The sequence below is a fragment of the Ceratotherium simum genome, chromosome 18 (genome assembly GCF_057802395.1).
Source record: "Ceratotherium simum simum isolate JZ-2026a chromosome 18, ASM5780239v1, whole genome shotgun sequence".
Lineage (NCBI taxonomy): Eukaryota > Metazoa > Chordata > Mammalia > Perissodactyla > Rhinocerotidae > Ceratotherium > Ceratotherium simum.
The window spans coordinates 56,374,028-56,394,902 of record NC_141917.1 but is presented as its reverse complement, the minus strand read 5'-3'; the positions used below and the strand labels follow the sequence as shown (position 1 = coordinate 56,394,902).

Below are 20,875 nucleotides of genomic sequence, written 5' to 3'. Positions count from 1 at the left end.
TTAACACTAAAGGTATTTTGAATGTTAAAAAAAAAAAAAAAAACGAATTAAAACCCATTGCTGGTCATGTTGTGGTGAAAGAGACAACATATGAATTCCTCATCCCCCCGGGAAATCATAGCGAGATGATGAACACGCAAACAGCCATGTGTTCCTCAAAGGCATGTGTTCAGAAATCCACTGGAAACAACCTGAATGTTCAACAGGAGGGAATTTATAAGGAAATTATCCTCAGTCCCTCATGTGGAGAGCTCCACTCGTGTTGGGTTGGGATTTTTGGAGGCATTGTAAAGGTGTGAGAGATACTCGTGATGATACTCTTGTGTGGAGAGAGCAGGATAAGCTGTTAGAAGGGCATGAAGACAGCAGCACAGATGCCTACGGACAGACGCCTGGGTGTGTAGAACCAGGCCGAAGGCAGACACACGAGTGGGGTGCTTCCTCTTGTGCAGGTGTGGGCACTGCCATCGGCCCTTTATCCCTGCCTACCTGTTCCAGTTTTGCACAAGGAATGCATATGGTTTTTGTACTCAGAGAAAAAATACTCAGAGTTCTAAGGCTGAACAAAGTGAGAACACAACGGAAACATCTAGGTGCAGAGAGGTGGGTAAGTAAGGACATCAGGGTCCTTACAAGCAGAATGTGGTGCTGCCATAGAGAAGGCAAAGATGGTGAGTGTCGTGACAGGGAGGAGAACCCCCCACATTCCTGGGAGCGGGGAGAGGGCGGCAGAGCCCGGCATCATGGGGAAGCTCCTTTCACCTGCCGGGAACCAGGTGTCGGTGGGGATGTCAGTACAGGAGTTCTGTTGGATTCATTGGGGGTGGGGTGGGCGCAGTGGGTGAATTTTTAATACTGTTTAGAAATCCATTAGTTTCTCCATAACGTTCATGGAATGCTTTTTTTTTTTTTTTTTGAGGAAGATTAGCCCTGAGCTAACATCTGTTGCCAATCCTCCTCTTTTTGCTGAGGAAGATTGGCCCTGGGCTAACATCCGTGCCCATCTTCCTCTACTTTATACGTGGGATGCCACCACAGCATGGCTTGATGAGCACTGTGTAGGTCCACACCCGAGATCTGAACCTCTGAACCCCGTGCTGCCAAAGTGGAGCATGCGAACTTAACTGCTCTCCCACCAGGCCGGCCCCTGAAATGCTTTTGAAAAGATTCTTTAGAAAGTCATTGTCAGGGGCCGGCCCGGTGGCGCAAGCGGTTAAGTGCGTGGGCTCTACTGCAGCGGCCTGGGGTTCGCTGGTTCGGATCCTGGGCGTGCACCGGCGCACCGCTTGGCAAGCCATACTGTGGCTGTGTCCCATATAAAGTGGAGGAAGATGGGCACGGATGTTAGCCCAGGGCCAGTCTTCTTCAGGAAAAAAAACAAAGAGGAGGATTGGCAGGTGTTAGCATAGGGCTGATCATCCTCACAAAAGAAAAAAAAAAGGAAAGTCATTGTCAGAGTTCTTTGCAAAAATCCAATAATGAAGCGAGTGTTTACTCTCAGAATTAAGGAGCCCGTCGCCAAGTAGAAACCCGTCCTGCTGGTGTTCCCTGCAGAGGCTTAACGCCTGCTGGTCGCATGCCACCCCTCGGACTCCCCAGTCCCTGCCAGCCCAGTGTCCCTCCTCACTGGGTGTGCGGCAAGGCCACCTTCTTGTCTGATAATCCCTAAAGAGCACACGGACCCAAGGGCCCAGGAGGCAGACGGGGACTTAGGGAAGGTAACACAGCGGAGCCCCCATCAGCGGGGCTCTGTTCCGTCATGTCTGCCACCATTGGAAGAGAGTTCCCTCTGTCCTTGACTGAGAGACCAGGGCCTGCGTGAAGCCTGCAGTTCTTGGGTGGTGATAGTGTCTTCTACGCGCAAAGGAGCAAGTCGGGGTTTCACTGCCAACGGAGTTTTGCTGGGACCCCCTCCCTGGGGCCAGCCCACAGGGCAGCCAGGGTCTCTGTCCTCTGGGAGCGGGGGTGTGGGAGCGCGCACAGTGCTGGGGCACCGCTGGCAGGCAGTGCCCTCTGTGTGTTTAGGGCATCTGGTCCAAGCCTTTTCTGGCTACTACACATGATGTCCTTCTCCACCGAGGACAAACAGACGCTGAGCAGAGGAGCCTCTGCCCCAGGGGCCCTGCCCACCCTGATCCAGGAATGGAATGAGGGGTCAGCCTCAGGGCACCCAGGTTTCCAGTGGCCTCACTGCAGAGTTGGGGGTGTAAAGAGTGGGCAAGCCACCTTCTTCCCCGAAGGCCAGCTCTGACAAGGGGCCGCATCGCCTCTCGGCTGTGCCCTCCTTACTTACCAGATATAGGGAGACCCTCTTCTCAGCTCTTGGTTTTGCCTCTGGGCGTGTCTGCGGCAGGCTGCCCTCCCTCTGGGCGATTGTTATGTCTGTGGGACTCATGCTTCTTGTTGGGTGGCTCTTGGCCCTCGGGGGATCAGCCATGCTGCGCGGAGCTGCAACGTGCATGAAGAGGCCAGCTCAGCCTCTGCTCTCTTCTCTTTCAGACGGGGGCCAGGCCCAAGTCCTGCGAGGTCCCCGGAATCAAGTAAGTCTCTGCAGGGCCTGCCCTGCATGCCCAAGGCTGATCGGGGGGCTGCTTGGACGACCCCAGAGCTTCTCATCAGCTCACAAGGCTGCAAGTCCCGACAAGAGGGGCCTGCTGTTGGCGGCCACCCAGCCAGCCCTGTGGTGGGGGACACTCCCACCTTCCCTACTCGAGATGAGAGCCCCCAGCCTCAGCCCTGGCACAGCCAGCCCTCAGACACACCCGTGCAGTGAGAGGACCCTCACGACCCCTGCCCCCCAACCCTGTCCTGCAGGTATGGGATGCTTCCTAAAGCCCCATTGGAGATGTGGGCTGACAGCCATTTTTCAAGCAGGGCAGCACCTAATCACGGGGTGTCATTTTGCACCTCCTGATTTTTTTTGCGCCAGCCCCCTCCTGCCCCTGCTGCCGCTTCTGGGGGAGAACAAGCCGGCCACTGTCCTGAGAGCTCACCTCCCCCTCTGTTTGGCCTTTCCCCAGCATCTTTCCATCCGCCGACCAGGAAAACACTACAGCCCTGATCCCTGCCACCCACAACACGGGGGGCTCCCTGCCCGACCTGACCAACATCCACTTCCCCTCCCCGCTTCCGACCCCGTTGGACCCTGAGGAGCCCACCTTCCCCACACTCAGCAGCTCCAGCAGCACTGGCAACCTTGCAGCCAACCTGACACACCTGGGCGTCGGCGGCGCCGGCCAGGGTAAGGCAGCCAGGTGATTGGGCCCTTCCTTCCCTGGCAGAGCTCATCATCTAGTGAGCACGACACGTATGTTTGAACGATGACGTAGGATGACATCCAAAATGCCGGGCATGGGGTGGGGGACAGAACACACCACAGGGGCTTGGCATTTCCCCACATTGCCCAGGGAAGGCATCTCGGGCAGAGGGCACAGCCTGGGCAAAGGTGCACGGCGGGGAGAGCTCATGGTGCCCCCAGGGATCAGACACTGCTTCTGAGGGGCTGCTGGGGGCTTCAGAGAGGCTGAATAAACCCAGAACATTCTAGGAGGGGAGCCTCCAAGAGTTTGACCCAGTTAGGTGGGCCAGGCTTTCCCCCTGTCCCTCATCATCCCCAGCCCCTTTCTAAGGGACAGGACCTGACCTGCTCCCCCCACATCCCTTCCCACCCCCCAGCTCGCTGTGGCTGCCTGCTTGGGACACTGTAGCCTGGCCCCCTCCCCAAGCTCCACGTTCATTTCTCCCTGGGCCGTGTCCGGGGGTCGTCCCACGGGCCCCTTGCCTGTCCCAGTATCTCCCAGCACTGCCCCAACACTGCTGCTCCTGGGGACCAGCGGTGCCATTCCCAGATGGCTCAGGCCAGGGACCGTGCAGGTCAACTCCTCTGTCCTGCTGCCTACCCTGACCTCTTGGCTCGTCCTGTCGACCCCACTGTCAGGACCCGGCCCAACTTGGACCCTCCCTACCCTGCACGGCCTCCACTTGCCTGGCCCCTGCGGCCCCCTGAGCCCCTGGCCCCCAGTCTCTTCTCCACCCAGAATGGCCGTCAACTCATGGCTCTCCTCGGGTTTGGACCTTGCACTGACCCTCAATTGCCTCCCAGTGAAAACCTGAGACCCCCAGGGCCTGGGAGGTCTGCTACAGTCTGCCCTCTGATCTCGTTCCCTACCCGCCGCAGTCTCCTCTCTAGCCCCAGAGCTCACCTCAGGGCCTTTGCACGTGCTGCCCTCCCCCCAAGGTCCTCCCCTTCCTCCAGAGGGCTGCAGGGCCCCTCGCCTGCCCCATCCCCACTCACACCTCCTCCCCTCTGCAAGGCTGTCCTGATGGCCTGCCTGTGCCCACAGCCCCTCACACTGCGTTCTTGTTCTGCCCTCACGCTCCTGTTCTTGTGCCCACAGCCACTCACACTGCGTTCTCCTGCCCTCACCCTGCTGCCCCTGTGCCCGCAGCCCCTCACACTGCGTTCTCCTGCCCTCACCCTGCTGCCCCTGTGCTCGCAGCCCCTCACACTGCGTTCTCCTGCCCTCACCCTGCTGCCCCTGTGCCCGCAACCCCTCACACTGCATTCCCCTTCTGCCCTCACCCTGCTGCTGCTGGGTCACTAGTTTGCGTTCTTGTGTCCCCTGGGTTGGGCCTTGCTCTCCTGCATCGCTGCTGTGACCCCCCACACCCATGTTGCCTGTCAGATATGGCGGTTTGCATCCAGAGAGGAGACAGGGCTGCCCCAACAGCCCCGTGGGGACAGGCAGGAGGGGTCGTGGGCGGCCCCTCTGTGAGGTCAGTGAAAACACTGCCCTGTGCCCTCCAGCCTGCTAGGGAGCCACAGAGCAGGCCGATGCTTGCCCTGCACACCTGCATGTTGTACCTCTCCCCCGAGCGTGGTGGGCAGCATCATGCAGGGTTTGCTGAGAGACAACCTCATGCTCTGACTCGTGTTTGTCAAAGCCCCTCTGGCTGCCCAGGGAGGCCAGGCTGTCAGGAGGGGGCTGCAGCACCTGGACCAGGCTGGGGCCCCATCGGTCAGTTTGCAGAGAGATTTCCAGGTGAAATTGGCCTGCTGGGAGTGAGTGGGTATGAGGAGTAGGGGAGAGCAAAGAGCCAGGAGTCCCTTCCTGGCTTTGGTGCCGACAGGTGAGGGGTATTGAGGACTGTGAGAGGTTTTTAGATGGGGGGATGGAGGCCAGAGCAGGACCTTGGCCTAACGGCGTCAAGGCCGTGTTCTTTCTTCCACATGCCCCGTGCCCGCTGAGGCTCAGCCGCCTGGATGAGGACACCAGCCCCAGCCTTGGCCCTCACCCCCGGGAAGGCCCAGAAGAGAAAACGAGCAGATTCAGGGAAGCCTGAGACCCACGGCCCCCAAGAGATGGGTGGGTGGGCAGCGTCTGCACAGGTCTGTGCAAAGCAAGAAATCAGAAGGTCTGCTCTGGGGCACCCCCTCATGCAGATGCAGCTGGCTCCCCAGCCCCTGTTTTTCTGCTCACATCTCCCTGCAGCCTCCAGAGCACCACCCCCTCCGCCAAGGGGTCCTTGGCGGCCCCCTGACGCCCGCCTGGGAGCCGCGCACCTCCAGCCCGCGCCGAGTCTAAACAGGCACAGGAAAACGCAGCACATGTGAAAGCCATAGATGCGGACGAGTGCAGGCCCGAGCGTGGGGCCCAGATCCCGGCCCACCTGGCTTGAGCGCCGGCCCAGTAATGTCTGACATGTGTTCAGTTGTTTGGGAACCTGCCGCTGTAGCAGCTCGCCTGGCAGGGGCTTTGCTTTCTGGGCACATTTTAAATCAAGCCGAGCCGCCGGCCCTGGCACACGTGGAGATCCCCTCAGCCCCCAGCCCACCCGCCAGTTGGAATGTGAGACCCGCAAGGAGGCAGAGGGAGGCCTCCACCGCCAGGGAGACAGCAGCCCCTCTCGTCTCCTTCCACATGTGCTGAAGTCGTTTTCCTGGCTGCTCACAGAACCCTGAGAGGGTAGGCCTGGGTCCTCCTTCCTGGCACAGCTCTGGGGCGGCCGGCCCCGCACACAAGGCTTGCGTGCCTCAGGCCAGGCCGCTGCCACCTGGCCTGCCCTCCCCTGGCAGCTCTCCCTGCCTGCCCCAGACCTCCCTTCCAGCTGGTCCCACTCCTTTTCCTAAATGCGGTGCAGGTTGCCAAAAAGAAATTCAGCAGCAAGCTGTCTGTCCACCCTCCTGGCCCAACTGGCCTCTAGAGGATTGGTGGCGGCCCCGTGTGAGGCCGGGAGTTCATTCTGCAGCCCGGCAGAGGGTCATACACTCCCTTGTATTCACAGCAGACGTTAGAGGCTAGCAACCCAAGGGCCAAATCCAGCCCACTGGTGTGTTGTGTCTGGCCCATGATGGTGTGTGTGATGCTCTGAATCAACATTTAAAATCAGGAGAGTGCATGTAAAAATCTGCATTTCTGGCTACTTTTGAAGAATCAGAAGGTCCAGTAGCGGTGGGTTGAGGTCCTATGTTTCAAGACTATCCAAAGCGCTAGAACTTGCTGCAGGCCCCACCCGCCCCTGTCACCCCACTGTCCCTCTCACTGCTGGCATTTGCCTCTGCCACTCAACTGAGCCCTGACATCTGCTCCCTGGGTGTTGAGCATTCCTCGGCCCGCTGGACGTGTGAGGCAGGGGATGCTCAGAGAAGATGGAGGAGCCGCCCGGGCTCCTGATTCCATGTGCCTTCTGACTGGGTATCTCCTGGACCCCTCCTGCCCAGGCCTCTTGTCAGTGCCTGCCTTGATGTTGCTGTGTACGCAGCAGCCTGATTCTGGGGCCCAAGATCTCTGTAGAAACTGGACCCAGGGGCTCTGCCTTGGGAGCAGTCAGTGGTGCCAGGCTCCCTGCAGTACTGGGCTGAGCAGAGCTGCCGGGGTGGCCGAGGGGAAGTGTAGGCGTGAGCAGGCTTGCCTTCCATGGATGACACAGCCCCAGTGAGCAGCTGCCCTGGGTGGAGTGAAGGCTGCCCGTCACCTCTCCTCGGTGTGTGCCCGCTGCGTTCCCACCGGCCCGCGAACCTGCCGTGTCACCTGCTGGAACCAGGCCGATCTGGTGCCCTCAGCAGGATGGGCCTGGCTCCCCAGGCTGAGTCAGGCACCTTCACCCAGCCTTGACTGAGGGCCAGACTCTCTTCAGAGCCTGCTCTTGACCTGTTTAGGGCCTCACCACAAGGGCGGCTCTTATCTCCGTCTCGAGGGCAAGGAACCTGAGTCTGAGGGATCAGGCCAAGCCCCAAGGGCTCCCTCGGCTTTGGAGGCTTGTTGCCTGCCTGGCTCAGAGCCCTAGATGACCTGTCAGGCCCCAACTGTTTCCACACTGAGCTTGACCTCCCTCAGCTCCGTCACAACAGATGTATCCAGGGATTGGATTGCTACGGGAGGGGCAGGGGGTGAGGGAAGGGGCAACAGAGAGCCCCCAGCAGGAGCTCCATCAGGAATCAGTGTGCTGGAAGAAAATAAAGAGTAACTGAGTTTCTAGCTTGGGCAGCCTGGTGGGGGTGGTGCGGCAGCCTGAGGAGTTCATGAGGTCGGGGGAGAAGGACGTGGCTGTGAGATGTGGGGAAGGGGTCACCAGATACACGGGTTCAGGGGCCAAGAGGAGATCTGGCTGAAGCAGTTACAGGAAGGGGCACGTTCTCCGAAGGTGGGTGAGGAGAGCCATGAGGTTCTTGAAGCTAACCAAAACCCAAGCCAGTTTCGGCAAAAAAGGGGATTGATTGTCTCTGGAAACCAGGAAGTGCCAATGTGGCTGGATTCAGGGCCAGGTGCTGCCCCTCCCCCTCAGCCCGATTCTCTAGCCTGCCTTTCCCCTTGTGGCCACAGGATGCCCCACACACAGCTCCAGACCTCCTCTCTTGGAGTTCCATCAAAAGTCCTGGGGTAGCCTCTCATGGACCAGCCTGGTCACATGTCCACCTGGGGGCCAATTACGTGGCAGTCCAGAGGCAGGAAAGTGCTGATTGGCAGGGACTGCGGGACATGCCCCTCCTGGAGGGATGGCAGGGTCAGCCGGGAACGTGTTGTTCAGCACAGGCGACGGGTAGAATGGAGCCCATGCAGAGCTGAGGACCCTGAGGTCAGGTATTGGGGCCTTGGAGAGGACACCCTGGGTTTGGTGGTCAGGACATGCCTACTGGCTTGTGTCTGAGCAATTAGGCTGTCCCCAGCAGTGACCGTGGGTGTGTGAGTGGCCCTCCGGAGGCTGGAGTCATGCCCAGCCTCCCTCTCTCCCATCTTCTCTTTCAGGGATGAGTACACCAGGCTCCTCGCCGCAGCACCGCGCCGCTGGCGTCAGCCCGCTGTCCCTGAGCACCGAGGGGAGGCGGCAGCAGGCTCAGCAGGTGTCACCCACCCTCTCCCCGTTGTCACCCATCACTCAGGTGCGAGGGCGTGGTGGGGTGGGGGAGACGGGCCCGGCTCTGCCTCTGGGAGGCCTCCCACTCGTTTCAGGAGGCCGCAACATCCTGAAAACATTCTCAACATCTTTGGCTTTTTGTCAGACTTTCAAACGCACAGGAAATGCATTAATCAGTGCCTGGAGTCCCCTGTGCCCGTCACGGCTGTTAGATCTGACGGCTGTTTGCTTATGGCCATGTGACTGGGCGCTCTTTGTTATGTTATTTTCTCTTCCTTCAGATCTAGTTGAAGTTTTCCAAAGTAAAATGTTTAGAGAGGTTTTTTCCTTTCGGTTTGCTTCATTTGCCTTTTTGATAGTTCGTGTGTGTTTTGGGATTGGCCGTGGTGTCTGGGTTATCCGGGTGCTGATGTGTGATCGGTCATGATACTTTCCTACAGTCCTTTTCATTTCTGTGGAGTCGGTAGTAAGCTTCCCACTTTCATCTCTGGTTTCCGTAATTTGAGTCTTTTCGTTTTTACTTAGTCAATCTAGGGTTGTAGAACGAGTTAGGAACTGTTCCCTCCTCTTCTGTTTTTTGGAAGAGTTTGAGAAGCATTGGTATTCATTCTTTAAAAGTTTGGTAGAATTCACCAGTGAAGCCAGTGGGGTCTTGGCTTATCTTCATTGGGAGGTTTTTTGATTACTAATTCAACCTCCTTTCTTGATACAGGTCTACTCAGATTTTCTGTTTTGTCTTGCGTCAGTTTTGGTAATTTATGTGTTTCTAGGAATTTGTCCGTTACACCTGTTTTTTAAAAATCACTAATAGATAAGATTTATGTTGTTGTTTGTTTTGTAACACAACCTCAATGGCGTTACCCACCTACAGCAAAATTAACAGGACTCTTTCATCCCTCCTATGCCCGGCCGGGCCTCTGTTCCTTCGTATCTCTGTCTGCTTGTATGGTTTTTGTTCCCATCAGGGTCCAGACAGAGCCATGGGTGGCTCCTGGCCGTTGTGTCTTCAGTCTGTCCATCTCTGACCCCTGCCTCTTCTCCCTCTCCCTTAGGCCTGCCTTCCCTTTCCAGAAACTCCTTTTTGGTCATGAACCCACTGCTGATTAGAGGCCAGGCATTCTGCTAAGTGTTACGTCCTGTAGGTCCTGGGCATGTCCAGCCTCCCTCAGGGAAGAAGCCCCGCCTGCCCCAGGGACTGTCTGCACAGACTCATTGACGTTGAAAACATCCCTCTGGTTATCTTCCTCTCTCCAATTCAGAGGGCCCGAGCTGGTCATAGCCGTGTGACCACACCGGGGCCTCCGTCAACTGCATCCTCTCCAGCTTCCCCAGGGTGGGCCAGGCTGTGGGATGGGGGTAGGGGCTTCCTTACCCCCAGGACCCCAGAGAGGCTAGGTGCCGCTGCCCACTGTCTACCAGTGTGTGACACCCGTGCCTACGCACAGCGGGGAAACTCCAGCTCAGGGAGGCCGGGGACTGCCTGAGTCTCAGTGAGGACGGAGGGTGGCCCACCTCTCACAGTGAGGTGAGGGTGAAAGAAGGGCTTGTTGGGTGCAGGGCGCAGCCAGCTGAATAGCTGCCCGGGCCCATCCAGCTGCAGCCTAGACCTCTGTGGCCCTGGGCCGGGCCTGCCCTCTCTGGGCCTGTGCTTCCCTCTCCAGGGTCTGTGCATCCCTTTGTTGGTCCATCCTGTTGTTGCTGAGCGTGGGGGCCCCGGGGACCAGGTGCTCGCCACCCCCCGCCTCCTGCGCCTCCTGCCTGACGCCCTCCTCTCTCCCCAGGCCGTGGCCATGGATGCCCTGTCTCTGGAGCAGCAGCTGCCCTACGCCTTCTTCACCCAGGCAGGCTCCCAGCAGCCGCCACCGCAGCCCCAGCCCCCGCCACCACCGCCACCCACGTCCCAGCAGCAGCCGCCCCCACCACCGCCACAGGTGCCCATCGGCCTCCCCCCAGGAGGCCCCCTGATGCCGAGTGCCAGCTTGACACGGGGGCCCCAGCTGCCCCCACTCACAGTCACAGTACCATCCTCTCTCCCCCAGTCCCCCCCAGAGAACCCGAGCCAGCCGCCGATGGGGATCGACATCACCTCGGTAAGCCTGGGATGGGGTCCCCTGCTGGGGGGCTCACGCGGGAGGAGCCTAGGGCTGTGGGAGGCCCACATTGGGCACCCAAGGCCCGAGGACGGTCAGGCGCCTGGCTGCATCTGCAGCCAACTCACAACTCCACTGCAAGGCCAGCTTGGCCAGGGGTTGGGGCTGAAGCAAATGCTGCCTGGGGCCGGGTGCTTGGTGGGGGTTTCTGCCTGGAATCCTCAAGCCAGGTTTGACACCCCGTGTATAGATGGGGAAACCAAGGCACGAGCAGGGGTCAGTTGCCTCAAACTTCACCCAAGATGAGCTACCCTGTGTCTGGCTGCCAAGCCCTCCCACATGGCCCTTGATGCCCCCACCTCAGCCCTTCCCACCCGAAAGGGGCTTCCTTGGAGGCAGGGAGAACACAGAGCTCTCAGGCCCTGGGGAGGGGACTTATGGGACCCAGAGGGACCGAGATAAGCTTGGAGAGGAAGAAGGGATAGAGCCAGCCCTGTGGTTCCTGCAGCACAGTGCCTGGGCTGGGGGCTGCAGCTCAGATCGTGGGACCCCCTACCTGGGGCTGGGCTCATGGTGACAAGTGCTAGGTTTTGGCCTCTGCACCCCCAAACCTTCCTGATTGTTCACACTTTCACCCGGTTGCCCTGGTGAGAGGGGGGTGGTCGCAGCTACCTTTGGGCACATCCAGAGGAACGAGGACTCATGTTTGGGGCACAGTGAGCCTTCCCCACTCGGCCCTTGGCTGCCAGCCCCAGGATAGTGTCATCAGAACATCATGTGCTCTGCAAAGAGCAGGCCCCCCCTGAGCTGGGCGGGGCAGGCCGGTGACCTAACAGGTAGAGACCCAAGTTTCCAAACTGCTCTGATCCCTCAGAGGGCAGACCCCAGGAGTCTCCTAGATGAGAAAGTGCCCAAGCCCTTCCTTTGGCTGAAGTGCTGCAGGTGTGGGAGTAGCTCTGACAGTGGGGCCTGCCTGTGGCACCCAGTTCCCTGACTCCCTCTGACAGTGAGGCCTGCTTGGGAGCCACGCTGACGTTGGAGGCATGGCGCCTGGGCCGGCGCACAGATAGCTCCTCCCCAGGCTCTCAGATCAGGGCCTCTGTCACCCGGTCTGGCCCAGGCACTGCCGGTTTCCTCGGGGCGCGGGCTCCGGTGGCCTCCTTCAGGAGTTTCTGTAGACTCGCTCATGCCAGAAGAACATCCTTCTGGACATTTTCCTCTTTCCATCTCAGAAGGCCTGAACTGGTCATTGCCAAGTGACCACACTGGCACCTCTGATACCCACATCCTGCTGATGAAGCCCCCAGACCCAACCGGGCTCAAGCCCCATCCCAAACTGCTCGGAACAGCCACTGAGGAAATGGGGGAGACGGAGCACTGATGGGGCCCTGGGCCAGCTGTCTGGGCCTCAATGAACAACAGGCTCAGAGGGGTCAGGCAGCTTGCCTGGAGGTGCACAGCAGGTCCTGGCCGGGCTGGGACCAGAGCAGAGTCTAATTCCAGGTCCTGGCCCAGCCCATTGTGCCCCTGAGGGGCATTTGAGAAGCCAAGGTCCTCTGTCCTTCGAGTGAGGAGAAGGCTGCCCCTGGGAGGTCTCTGGACAGCATTACCCCATCAGGCTTGTCTTAAGTGACACCAGTGATTGTGACTGCCTGGTGCTGGAGCCTTGCAGTGTGCCCTAGACGGCCTCTGCTGTCAGTCCCACCGCCCCTCGAGGCGGGTGGGATGTGCCAGTGCACACAATGGGGCTGAGAGAGCCAGGGACCCACGCTGAGTTGAGAGCAGAAGGCAGCACCCAGCTGCCTGGCCCTGGGCCTTCCCTGCCTACATGTGTGTGGCTGTACTGTGTGTACACATGTGTGCAGCTGTGTGCACATCTGTGTGGGTCCTCTGAAGCCTGCTGAGTTGAGGCTGACCCCTTGGTCACCTCTCCATGGCTGTCCAGGGCGATTGTGTGGCTGGTTCTGGCTTCTCCAACCACAGCCCCCACCCCCTGGGAGCCGGGTTTGCAGGCAGGTCTCACAAGGCCTGGGGCCCAGGCAGGGCTCGGGACCACACCTCCTGCAGATGCCCTGGGTGCTCTGCTTACCTGAGGGGGGAGCCCTGTGGGGAGGCTCGGCCGGGAAGGGCCGGGCCTGGGGCCCCTGGCGCCCTGACCTGTCTGTCATCGCAGGCGTCCGCTCGGCAGCAGTACCGCACTAGTGCCGGCTCCCCGGCCAACCAGTCTCCCACCTCGCCCGTCTCCAATCAAGGCTTCTCCCCCGGGAGCTCCCCGCAAGTAAGGGACGTCGCCTTCCCTCACCAACACCCCGCGCTCCAGCCTCGCTTCGCACCCCATGTGCCCCCCACCTGCCTGCCCGCCATCTGTGCCTTGTGCCTCACTCCATCCCATCTCGTCCACCCCACTGGGGCTGGGAGGAGAAGGCGTTGCCCAGTTCCCTCTGTGGTCTGTGCCGAGCCCCTGCTGGGGGTGGCGGGCTCCTCACTCGCGTTGGTGACCTTAGTGTCAGCCAGCCCCCCAGCTCCTTGCTCAGTGGCCAGCGACACCCCCATGTACAGCTCAGAGCACGCATCAAGCAGCTTGCAGCCCGTCCCCACCCGTGTCTGCCCGCCCTGAGGCCTGGCCCTTTGAGGCTGCCAGATGTCGGGTGCCCCGCCTGCTTTAGGGCACAGCTGAGGAGCTGAGGTGACAGCTGACCTGTATTGGGGGCTCCAACTCTTCAGCGCCCTCTCCGCCCCCACCGCCCTGCAGGAAGGCGTGTCCTCCCCAGGACGCCTCTCTGAGCAGCACTGCAGCCTCTCAGGGGTCCTTGTCCCCATCCCACAGATGGGGAGACTGAGGGCAGGCCCCAGGAGACAGGCAGGGCTTGACCATGTCCATCAGACTCGGGTTTTCCCCCCACACGCAGCACGATTGTACCCTGATCTTTGTCACACACACGCACACACCCCGTCCGGGTTCCTCAGAATTCCCCTGAGCCCAGTTTGGCCCATGGCTGCATTCTATCCAGTACGTCCCGTAAGAGGAGAAGGGGTACCTGCAAAGTTGATAGTCGGGCCCGAAATCTCTCACTCTAGCAGGAGAGCCTCCCTGGAACCCCACCACTCTGTCCCGAAAATGTCACCAAGCTGAGAAACTCCAAGGAGACACTGCAGTACCCAAGGCCTGAAGCCTCATTCTCTGCCAGGGGGTCGATAGCGTTTTCTTTCCCGTCTGGAGCCATCCTGCCAGACAGGACCATGCAGGAGTGACACCCGGCTCCCTTGCCCCAGGGGACATGTCCTACTGTCCCCATGTCCCCAGCTCTCAAACATGCACTCCAAGCTTGGCCCTGTGTGTTGGGACAGTGGGTGTCCCGCTCACGGACGGCCCCAGGCTGCTCTCATGCTCTATCTGCTATGGGAGGGGCTCTACCAGGGTGCTTCCTCCACCGCTCTGGTGCCTGGGGTCCTGCTGGGACTGTTGGCGGGCGGCCTGCTCCACAGGCAGGTGGGGAGAGTGGCGGTGAGCTCAGGGCAGGCTGGGGGTCAGCCTGGTGTCCGCGCGGTCTGGGTCCATCCATTCCGGCTCTGAGCACTCGTGGCTCCCGGTGTCTGGTCTCGTCACGTGGCACCATGGGGTGTGGGGGCAGGAGAAGCCAGTTCAGGCAGGGGAAGTGGCAGGTGGGGCCAGTCCCAGCTGGGCAGCCCCACCTGGGGCCAGTCCCTGAGTAACATCCCTTTTTGCACGTGAGGCTGGACGGGAATTCAAGGGTCAAGCAGATTGTCTCAGTAGAGATACGCCTGAGCCAGAGTGGCTTGGTCCATCCCAGGTAGAAAGCGTGTTGCCGTTGCGTCAAGCCCACATCTGTGTGTCCGTCTGTCTATCGTTTGTGTGCTGGCGAGGGAGGCAGGCAGCTCAAGTGGCTGTGAGGGTGGGGCTGTCAGGCTGTCTGGACTCAACCAGCAACAAGGGCCTAAGAGGGCCAAGGAGTTCGCTCGAGGGCGGATCATGCTGGGCGGAGGCCAGACCTACCTTCCCGCTGTAGCTGGGTCCCTGAGGTTGTGCTCAGTGGCCTTTTGGGCCCAGACCTCCCCACGCCTCCCGGGCCCAGCCAGCATCTCCCCTGGACACACAAGGCAGCCACCCTGGCCCGCCCTGCTTGTCTGTCTGGCTGCACCCTGGGCCTTAGGCAGCTAGAATTGGTCCTGTGTGCTGCCTCCCCCTTCCATTCTGAGTGGACCTTTCTGGCAGACGCTCATGGCAGCCTCATAAGAGAAACCTTAGCCTGGGGTCCCCCTGCGTGTGTCGGGCCTCTCTGAGGCCAAGGCCATGGGGACGGGAGCAGGCGCCCCGGAACAGACCTGTCTGCTCCTTCACGAGTCAACCCAGCCGCAATCTTGCGGCCCCTTTTTCCAAACATGAAGTGGGCGATATTTAGGACAAAGATGGTATTTTTGCCACATGGGCTATTTTTGTTTCTATTTTTATCCCACTGACCACCCGGAGCAGCCAGTGGGTTTGTGGCCAACCCCTCTCTGGGATGGAGGCCGAGACTCAAGCATTGGCCATTGTCAGAGCATGTGGGGACCTTTCTAGAAGAGGGAGCTCAAAGGGAGCAGGCCCAGGGCTTTCGGTCCATGGAGACTTACCGGCGTGCGTGCTGGGCACACCCGGGAACGGCTGCAGTGCAGCGACTCTGAGAGTCTCCTTGTCCTGCAGAGGAGGGAGCAGACGCAGGGTCCGGGCTGGGGAGGTTTCCCGGGCCCTGTGCTTAAGGGGCAGCCGGGCCACACCCCCGTCATCCCTCTCCTCCCTTCCACGTCCTGCCAGGCTCCATCCTGCCATCTCCCTGGTGGCATCGTGGGAATGGGCAGGGGCTCCAAACTCCTCTTTTGGGCATCTCCATTGCCTGTGAGGGTCCCCAGCCCCCTGTTCCTCTCCTGGGGCAGCCTCTTCCCCTGCCCCCACTGGCCTTGAACAAGCGGGGGTGGGGCTGCCCGTCCACCCACGAGCCCTGGGGTCTCCTAGACAGGCAGCCACGGGTGGGCAGGGGGCTTTGTATGTGCCTGTCCTGTGCTCGCTCGGCCGGCATCTGGCTCTGTGCCCCCACCCTGTCCACGTGTGTGTGCAGCCTGCCACCCCGGCCATTGTCTCCCGGGGGCCTGACAAGGTCGCCAAGCGCACTTCTTGTCCTGTACGTCCAGAGCACCTCCTGCCTTGGCCCAGTCACATGCTTGCTTCTGGGGCCCATCAAGCAGGGCTCCCCATCCCTGTGGCCCCTCATCTTCCATCCAACAGAAAGGGGGTCAACGACACCTGGGATCAAGGAGAGGAGACGGGGGACAGCTTTGGGGGATATCAGAGTACAGAGGTCCCCCGGAGCAAGCAGAAAGAAGCAGTGATCCTGAGATTGGCGGGGCACCCCTCCATCCCAGAGAGTGTGGGCTCTCCCGGGGGCCCTGAGATAGGTGTCGTCAGCCTGCTTGGTCCAGAGCCTCCTCCCTGTGGGAGCATCCAGCCTGTGGGAGCCCCCCCGCAGCAGCCCTGCCCCACCTGGTCTCGGGGCCATGACGACAGAGGCCTCTCTTCCGTCTGCAGCACTCTTCCAGCCTGGGCGGCGTGTTTGGGGACTCGTACTACGAGCAGCAGATGGCGGCCAGGCAGGCCAATGCTCTGTCCCACCAGGTGAGCGGGCGCCCGGGCTGTAGCGCCCACCGCAGACGCCCGCCAAACCCTACCCGCCCCTCAGGCGTGAGCTTCGCTCCTAGGCGCCCTTAGTCTCCAGGCCTTGGAGGGGTGGCTTGGCTTTGCCTCCCCTGGCATCTGCACCCAGCCCGCAGAACAAGGCCAACTGCAGAGCAGGAGGAAGGGCAGGTGGTGAACACTGGCAGGGACGGGCAGTGGCTGTCACTGTGGCACCTCAGTGTGGGCCGTGCATGTGGGTTTGCCGGGAGGTCATGCTGGCTTTGCCTGGAGGCCAGGGTCAGTGGCTTACGGCATGGGAGGGGTTGGCCACTGCCTGGAGCTGGTCACCCATTCATCCATCCATCCATCCATCCATCCATCCAGCAAGCTCTGAGGGGGCCGTGTGCAGGCAGGCCTAGGTGGGTTCAGAGATGGGGAGACCCCGGGGCAGAGGGACTCATGCTTGGCAGCCCCAGGTACACCGGAGCACGGGTGCTGGGCATCCTGCAGAGGAGGTGGTCCCAGTGGCTGCAAAGCAGGCAGCCAATGGCAGCCAGGGGCTCGGTGGGGCCGGCCTCATGCCTGTGTGCTTCCCCTCCCAGCTGGAGCAGTTCAACATGATGGAGAACGCCATCAGCTCCAGCAGCCTGTACAGCCCGGGCTCGACGCTCAACTACTCACAGGCGGCCATGATGGGCCTCACGGGCAGCCACGGGAGCCTGCCAGACACACAGCAGCTTGGCTACCCCAGCCACAGCAGCATCCCCAACATCATCCTCACAGGTGAGGCCACCTGTGCATGGCATCCTGGTTGGGGGTCTTGGTCACGGTACCCCTGGGGGGCCTGGCAGCTGTGAGAGGCTTCAGCCCCAGGGGAAATGGAGCCCCAACCCTTGGCATGGGCCTGAGGAGGCCAGACACTCCCCCAGCCTTGACTCACTGCTATGGGACAGGCCAGGGGGACACACACTGGACCCTGGCCCAGGCGTTCAGCATCCCGTGCTCAGAGTGAGAACAGGACAGAGTCAGTCCACCACCCAGGCCCCTGAACCCTGTTAACTGACTGCTGGGGATGCAGGTGACCGGAGAGTGTGCCCTGCTGGTGGGGCTTGTCACGTGCGGCGTACAGACATGTAACAGCTCGCACATACTGTGACCAGCATCCCTGAGCGGCCTGAACACAGCACCCAGGCGCCCAGGGAAGTGCACAGCACCCTGTGTGAGGAAGTCTCTGCTCTGTCCAGCACAGAACCCAATCCCTCTGATGCCTCCTCTCTCATCTTCCCCCAAAGGTTCTGGGTTTTACTGAAGAAGGAAGTAATTTCCTTATAGGCCAGGGCTGTCGTGAGATTGAGGGTGATGCCCACTGACATCTGCAGGATGGAGGGTTCCATCCCCAGAGCCCCCGAGGCCTGGGCTTCAAGTGCAGACCCACTGCTTTCTCCCCACCTCAAGAGTGTGGCAGTGTCTGCAGTAGATGCTCTGGGGGCAGTCGCCTCAGACTCATGAGAAGGATCACGGCCCTGTGATTGCCCAGGAAGACCAGGACTTTCATACCGATTTCCCAGATCAGGAAACTGAGGCCAAGGTCTCACTGCAAGTAGAGGAGGGAGCCCAAGTTTGAACCTGGGTCTCTGTGGGGGAACTCGGGCTTCTCTCCAGCCCACAGGGAGGGCCCCTGCTGCACACGCACACGTGTGCTGCAGCCTGCTTCTCGGTAACGCACACGGAGGAGGAGACTGTCGGGCAGAGCCTAGAGGAGCAGGAGAGGCCCCTGCTCCGGCTAGGTCACGCTGACGTCTGTGATGCAGCCCTCAGCCCAGAACTTCCCAGCCTCGGCATGGCTGACATTGAGGCTGGATTTTTCTCTGGGGGCGGGGGGGGCCGTCCTGTGCACTGTGGGGTGCTGAGCAGTGTCCCTGGTCTCCACCCACTAGATGCCAATAGCATCCGTCCCCCCGTCGTGATAACTACAAGTGCCCCTAGACATTGCCACTATCCCTGGAGCACAAACCCCCCGGGTCAGCGCCCCTGGTGTGGCCCAGACCCCCCTTCCCTGAGCACTGACGGGGGCTGTGGAGGCACAGGGCAGGTGGGCCAGGGTCCAGGGCCAAGCTGAGGCTTCTGTCTGTCCCATTCCCCCAGTGACAGGAGAGTCCCCACCCAGTCTCTCTAAAGAATTGACCAGCACACTGGCCGGGGTTGGCGATGTCAGCTTCGACTCTGACAACCAGTTTCCCCTGGACGAACTCAAGATTGACCCCCTGACCCTGGACGGACTGCACATGCTCAACGACCCTGACATGGTCTTGGCTGACCCGGCCACCGAGGACACCTTCCGGATGGACCGCCTGTGAGCGAGCGGCACACCACTGCCCAGCCCTCGGCTCCATCACCCCGCTGGTCAGTGGTCCCGACGGCATCTCCCGCAGCCCAGGGACGGCCATGCTCTGTCCCTCGCAAACGGCCGAGCTTGTGATTCTGAGCTTGCAATGCCGCCAAGCGCCCCCTGCCCTGCCCCCCCGGCTGTTCACCTCCCTCGTGAGGCTGAGCGTCACCCCCACAGACCCTCCCTTCGCGTGCGCTCTCTTGCCCCCCACCCCGGGCCATGAGCCGTCCCCCCAGAAGATGTGGAAAGCGTGTTGGGCAGGGCCACTGGCCTGGGGGGGGCGCCGTGGTCCTTGGCGGTGGTGGGCTGAGGTGCATTTTCCGACTGTTGTCCAGCTCTCACTGCCTTCCTTCGTCCCCGGTGCCCCCACCCGCCTGCCACCCCCAGCCCGTGGTTAGGTAGAGAGCCAGCCCCACTCTGCCGAAGGGAGGAGGCGCCAGAGAGAGAGGGGCGGACACAAAGCAAAATAAACACTATTTTGACTGCCGTCTTTTATATTTCTGAGCACACACGGAACACCCGAGTCCGGCCCGTGGTGGAGGAACGCCGAGGTGTGGACAGAGCATGTGGCGCAGCGGCATCTCCCAGGCCCACCCCCGCCTCGCCCACCCTGGCCGGGGCGCACGGGCCCGCTAGGGGCCGCACGTGGAGGCAGAGACGCCTTCTGGGGGTTTTACAGCTTGTTCTCATCTTCTCTGTCTTGTGGTCACCGTTACTGCTACGTAGAGAATGAGCCGGAGAGGGGTGGCCAGGGCGTTTTTGTTGTTTTCTTGTTCGCGTCTTTGGGTTTGCATTTACATTTTGGTTGTAGAGGAGTAAGTAGCTGACTCCTTCAAGCCAACACTTGCCTGAGAGCATGTTTTTATTCCACAAATCCTGCGTTATGTACTTTTAAGCTAACTGGAAGCAGTCCACTGCCAGCTGGCTCCAAGCTGTCTCCCTGGCCTTTTCAGCCTTGCCCCTCATCATCTCCGTACGGAAGGGCCCAGCGGCTGGCGGCCGTGCGAGGGGGCTTGTCCTGGCAGAAGCTCGCAGCGGTGGCTGGAGGTTTGTCAGCTACGGCCAAGTAACAGACTTCCAGGAAGGAGCCACGGCTTTTATGAAGGGTCTCGAGAAGACCCGGTGTGCCTGGCGCTCCAGACCCCGAGGCTGGCAGCACCTGCGGTCCCTCTGTTCGCAGATGCCCCAGAGACGAGGCTTTCTTCTCACCCCCACCCCGAGAGCCAACCCACATTCGTCCCCTCTGGCCACCCCTCTCGTAGCTCCTCCTGGCAAGGCTGGACTGGAAAGCAAGGAGCAGTGTGCATGTTAGTGGCACGTTTCCAGGTGCTTCTCAAAGTGCCTCTGGAGGCCAAGGGGACCGTCCCTGCGCCCTCCAGTCCCTGTGAGGGGGCGGCGGGGGTGGCTTTGTTTTCTGACGGCTGCTTTGAAATAGGAACCTCCGTTGCAATCCCTCCGAACTCTCATCTCAGCTCCCGCTTGCTCCACCGCCTGCAGCCAGGCTGGCACCTCCTGCCTGGTGCATTTCTCTGTGGTGTCCTGGCCACCGCCTCACCAGGGTCTTGGGAGCCCTGGCCTCTGTCTTTGGGAGCCAGATTTGATCCTAGCGACCATCCGTGTCATTCTGTCCAAGCAGCTGGGCGGCTGCAAGCGTGAGAGGGCCCCCCTCGGACACTACACCCCACCGCCGTCATCAGCTGGGGGCACAGTGTCCGTCCGTCCAGGTCAAGGGCCCGGCCTCTTACAGTGGTGGGAGCTGGGGGCAAAGAGTGGGGACTTTTTTTTTTTTTTTTAAAGAAAAACTACATGTACATAGAAGAGTTTGATTACCGTTAGACTTGTATGTAGAAATTTTTTTAAAAAGGCCTTAATAAAATTACAAGCGACCTTCCTGGATGCAATTTTCAAACAAGGCATTGGGGGCCCCATGAGGGAGCCTCGTCAGCCCGCACTTCCCGTCTGCCAGGCGTCCAGTTCTCAGAGCAGACGGGCAGGAGAGGAGGGGCATCCAGCCCCGTGGCCTGTTTCCAGTGTCCCTCGGCCGGAAGCACAGATGACGTTGTAGTAACATGGCCTCGGCCATAAGGGGCATTGGTGCAGAGCTTTCCCTGGGAGGGAGGCCCAGCTAGGAGCCCGTAGCCAGCTGTCCCTGTGTCCTCAAAGGGCTGGTTCGCACCCCTTCCTGGGTCTAGGCTGCCTCCTGGGGTCTGCAACAGGGGATTTTGTTTATTTCTTAAGTATTGCTTCTCTACTAAATATTCTTGAATTGCCAAGACTTGCTAAAACAAGACAGCCTAAGGGAATCAGCCCTTTGACTTGTGATGTGAAGATGCTGTGACTTCACGAAAGCTGCGCTGCGTGGGGGTGCGCCGG

At 60.4% G+C, this 20,875-nt stretch overlaps 1 protein-coding gene across 8 annotated transcripts in view; it reads left to right on the top strand.

Annotated features, from left to right (window-relative positions):
• Positions 1-18,989, top strand: part of CRTC1 (CREB regulated transcription coactivator 1) — a 71,732-nt gene extending 52,743 nt beyond the window's left edge. For 2 of the 8 annotated variants that reach the window (XM_087443473.1, XM_087443474.1), the window contains 9 exons: positions 2,500-2,540; positions 3,021-3,241; positions 8,247-8,380; positions 10,137-10,286; positions 10,395-10,445; positions 12,619-12,723; positions 16,027-16,113; positions 16,716-16,896; positions 18,259-18,989. In XM_087443473.1, coding sequence (XP_087299599.1) covers positions 2,500-2,540; positions 3,021-3,241; positions 8,247-8,380; positions 10,137-10,286; positions 10,395-10,445; positions 12,619-12,723; positions 16,027-16,113; positions 16,716-16,896; positions 18,259-18,470 — 1,182 coding nt within the window. In that variant the 3' untranslated portion in view covers positions 18,471-18,989. Of the gene's footprint in view, positions 1-2,499; positions 2,541-3,020; positions 3,242-8,246; positions 8,381-10,136; positions 10,446-12,618; positions 12,724-16,026; positions 16,114-16,715; positions 16,897-18,258 lie in introns of all 8 variants that reach the window. The other 6 variants (XM_004422938.3, XM_004422939.3, XM_087443477.1 and 3 more) reach the window with 5 other exon arrangements.
• The last annotated feature ends 1,886 nt before the right edge of the window (positions 18,990-20,875 follow it).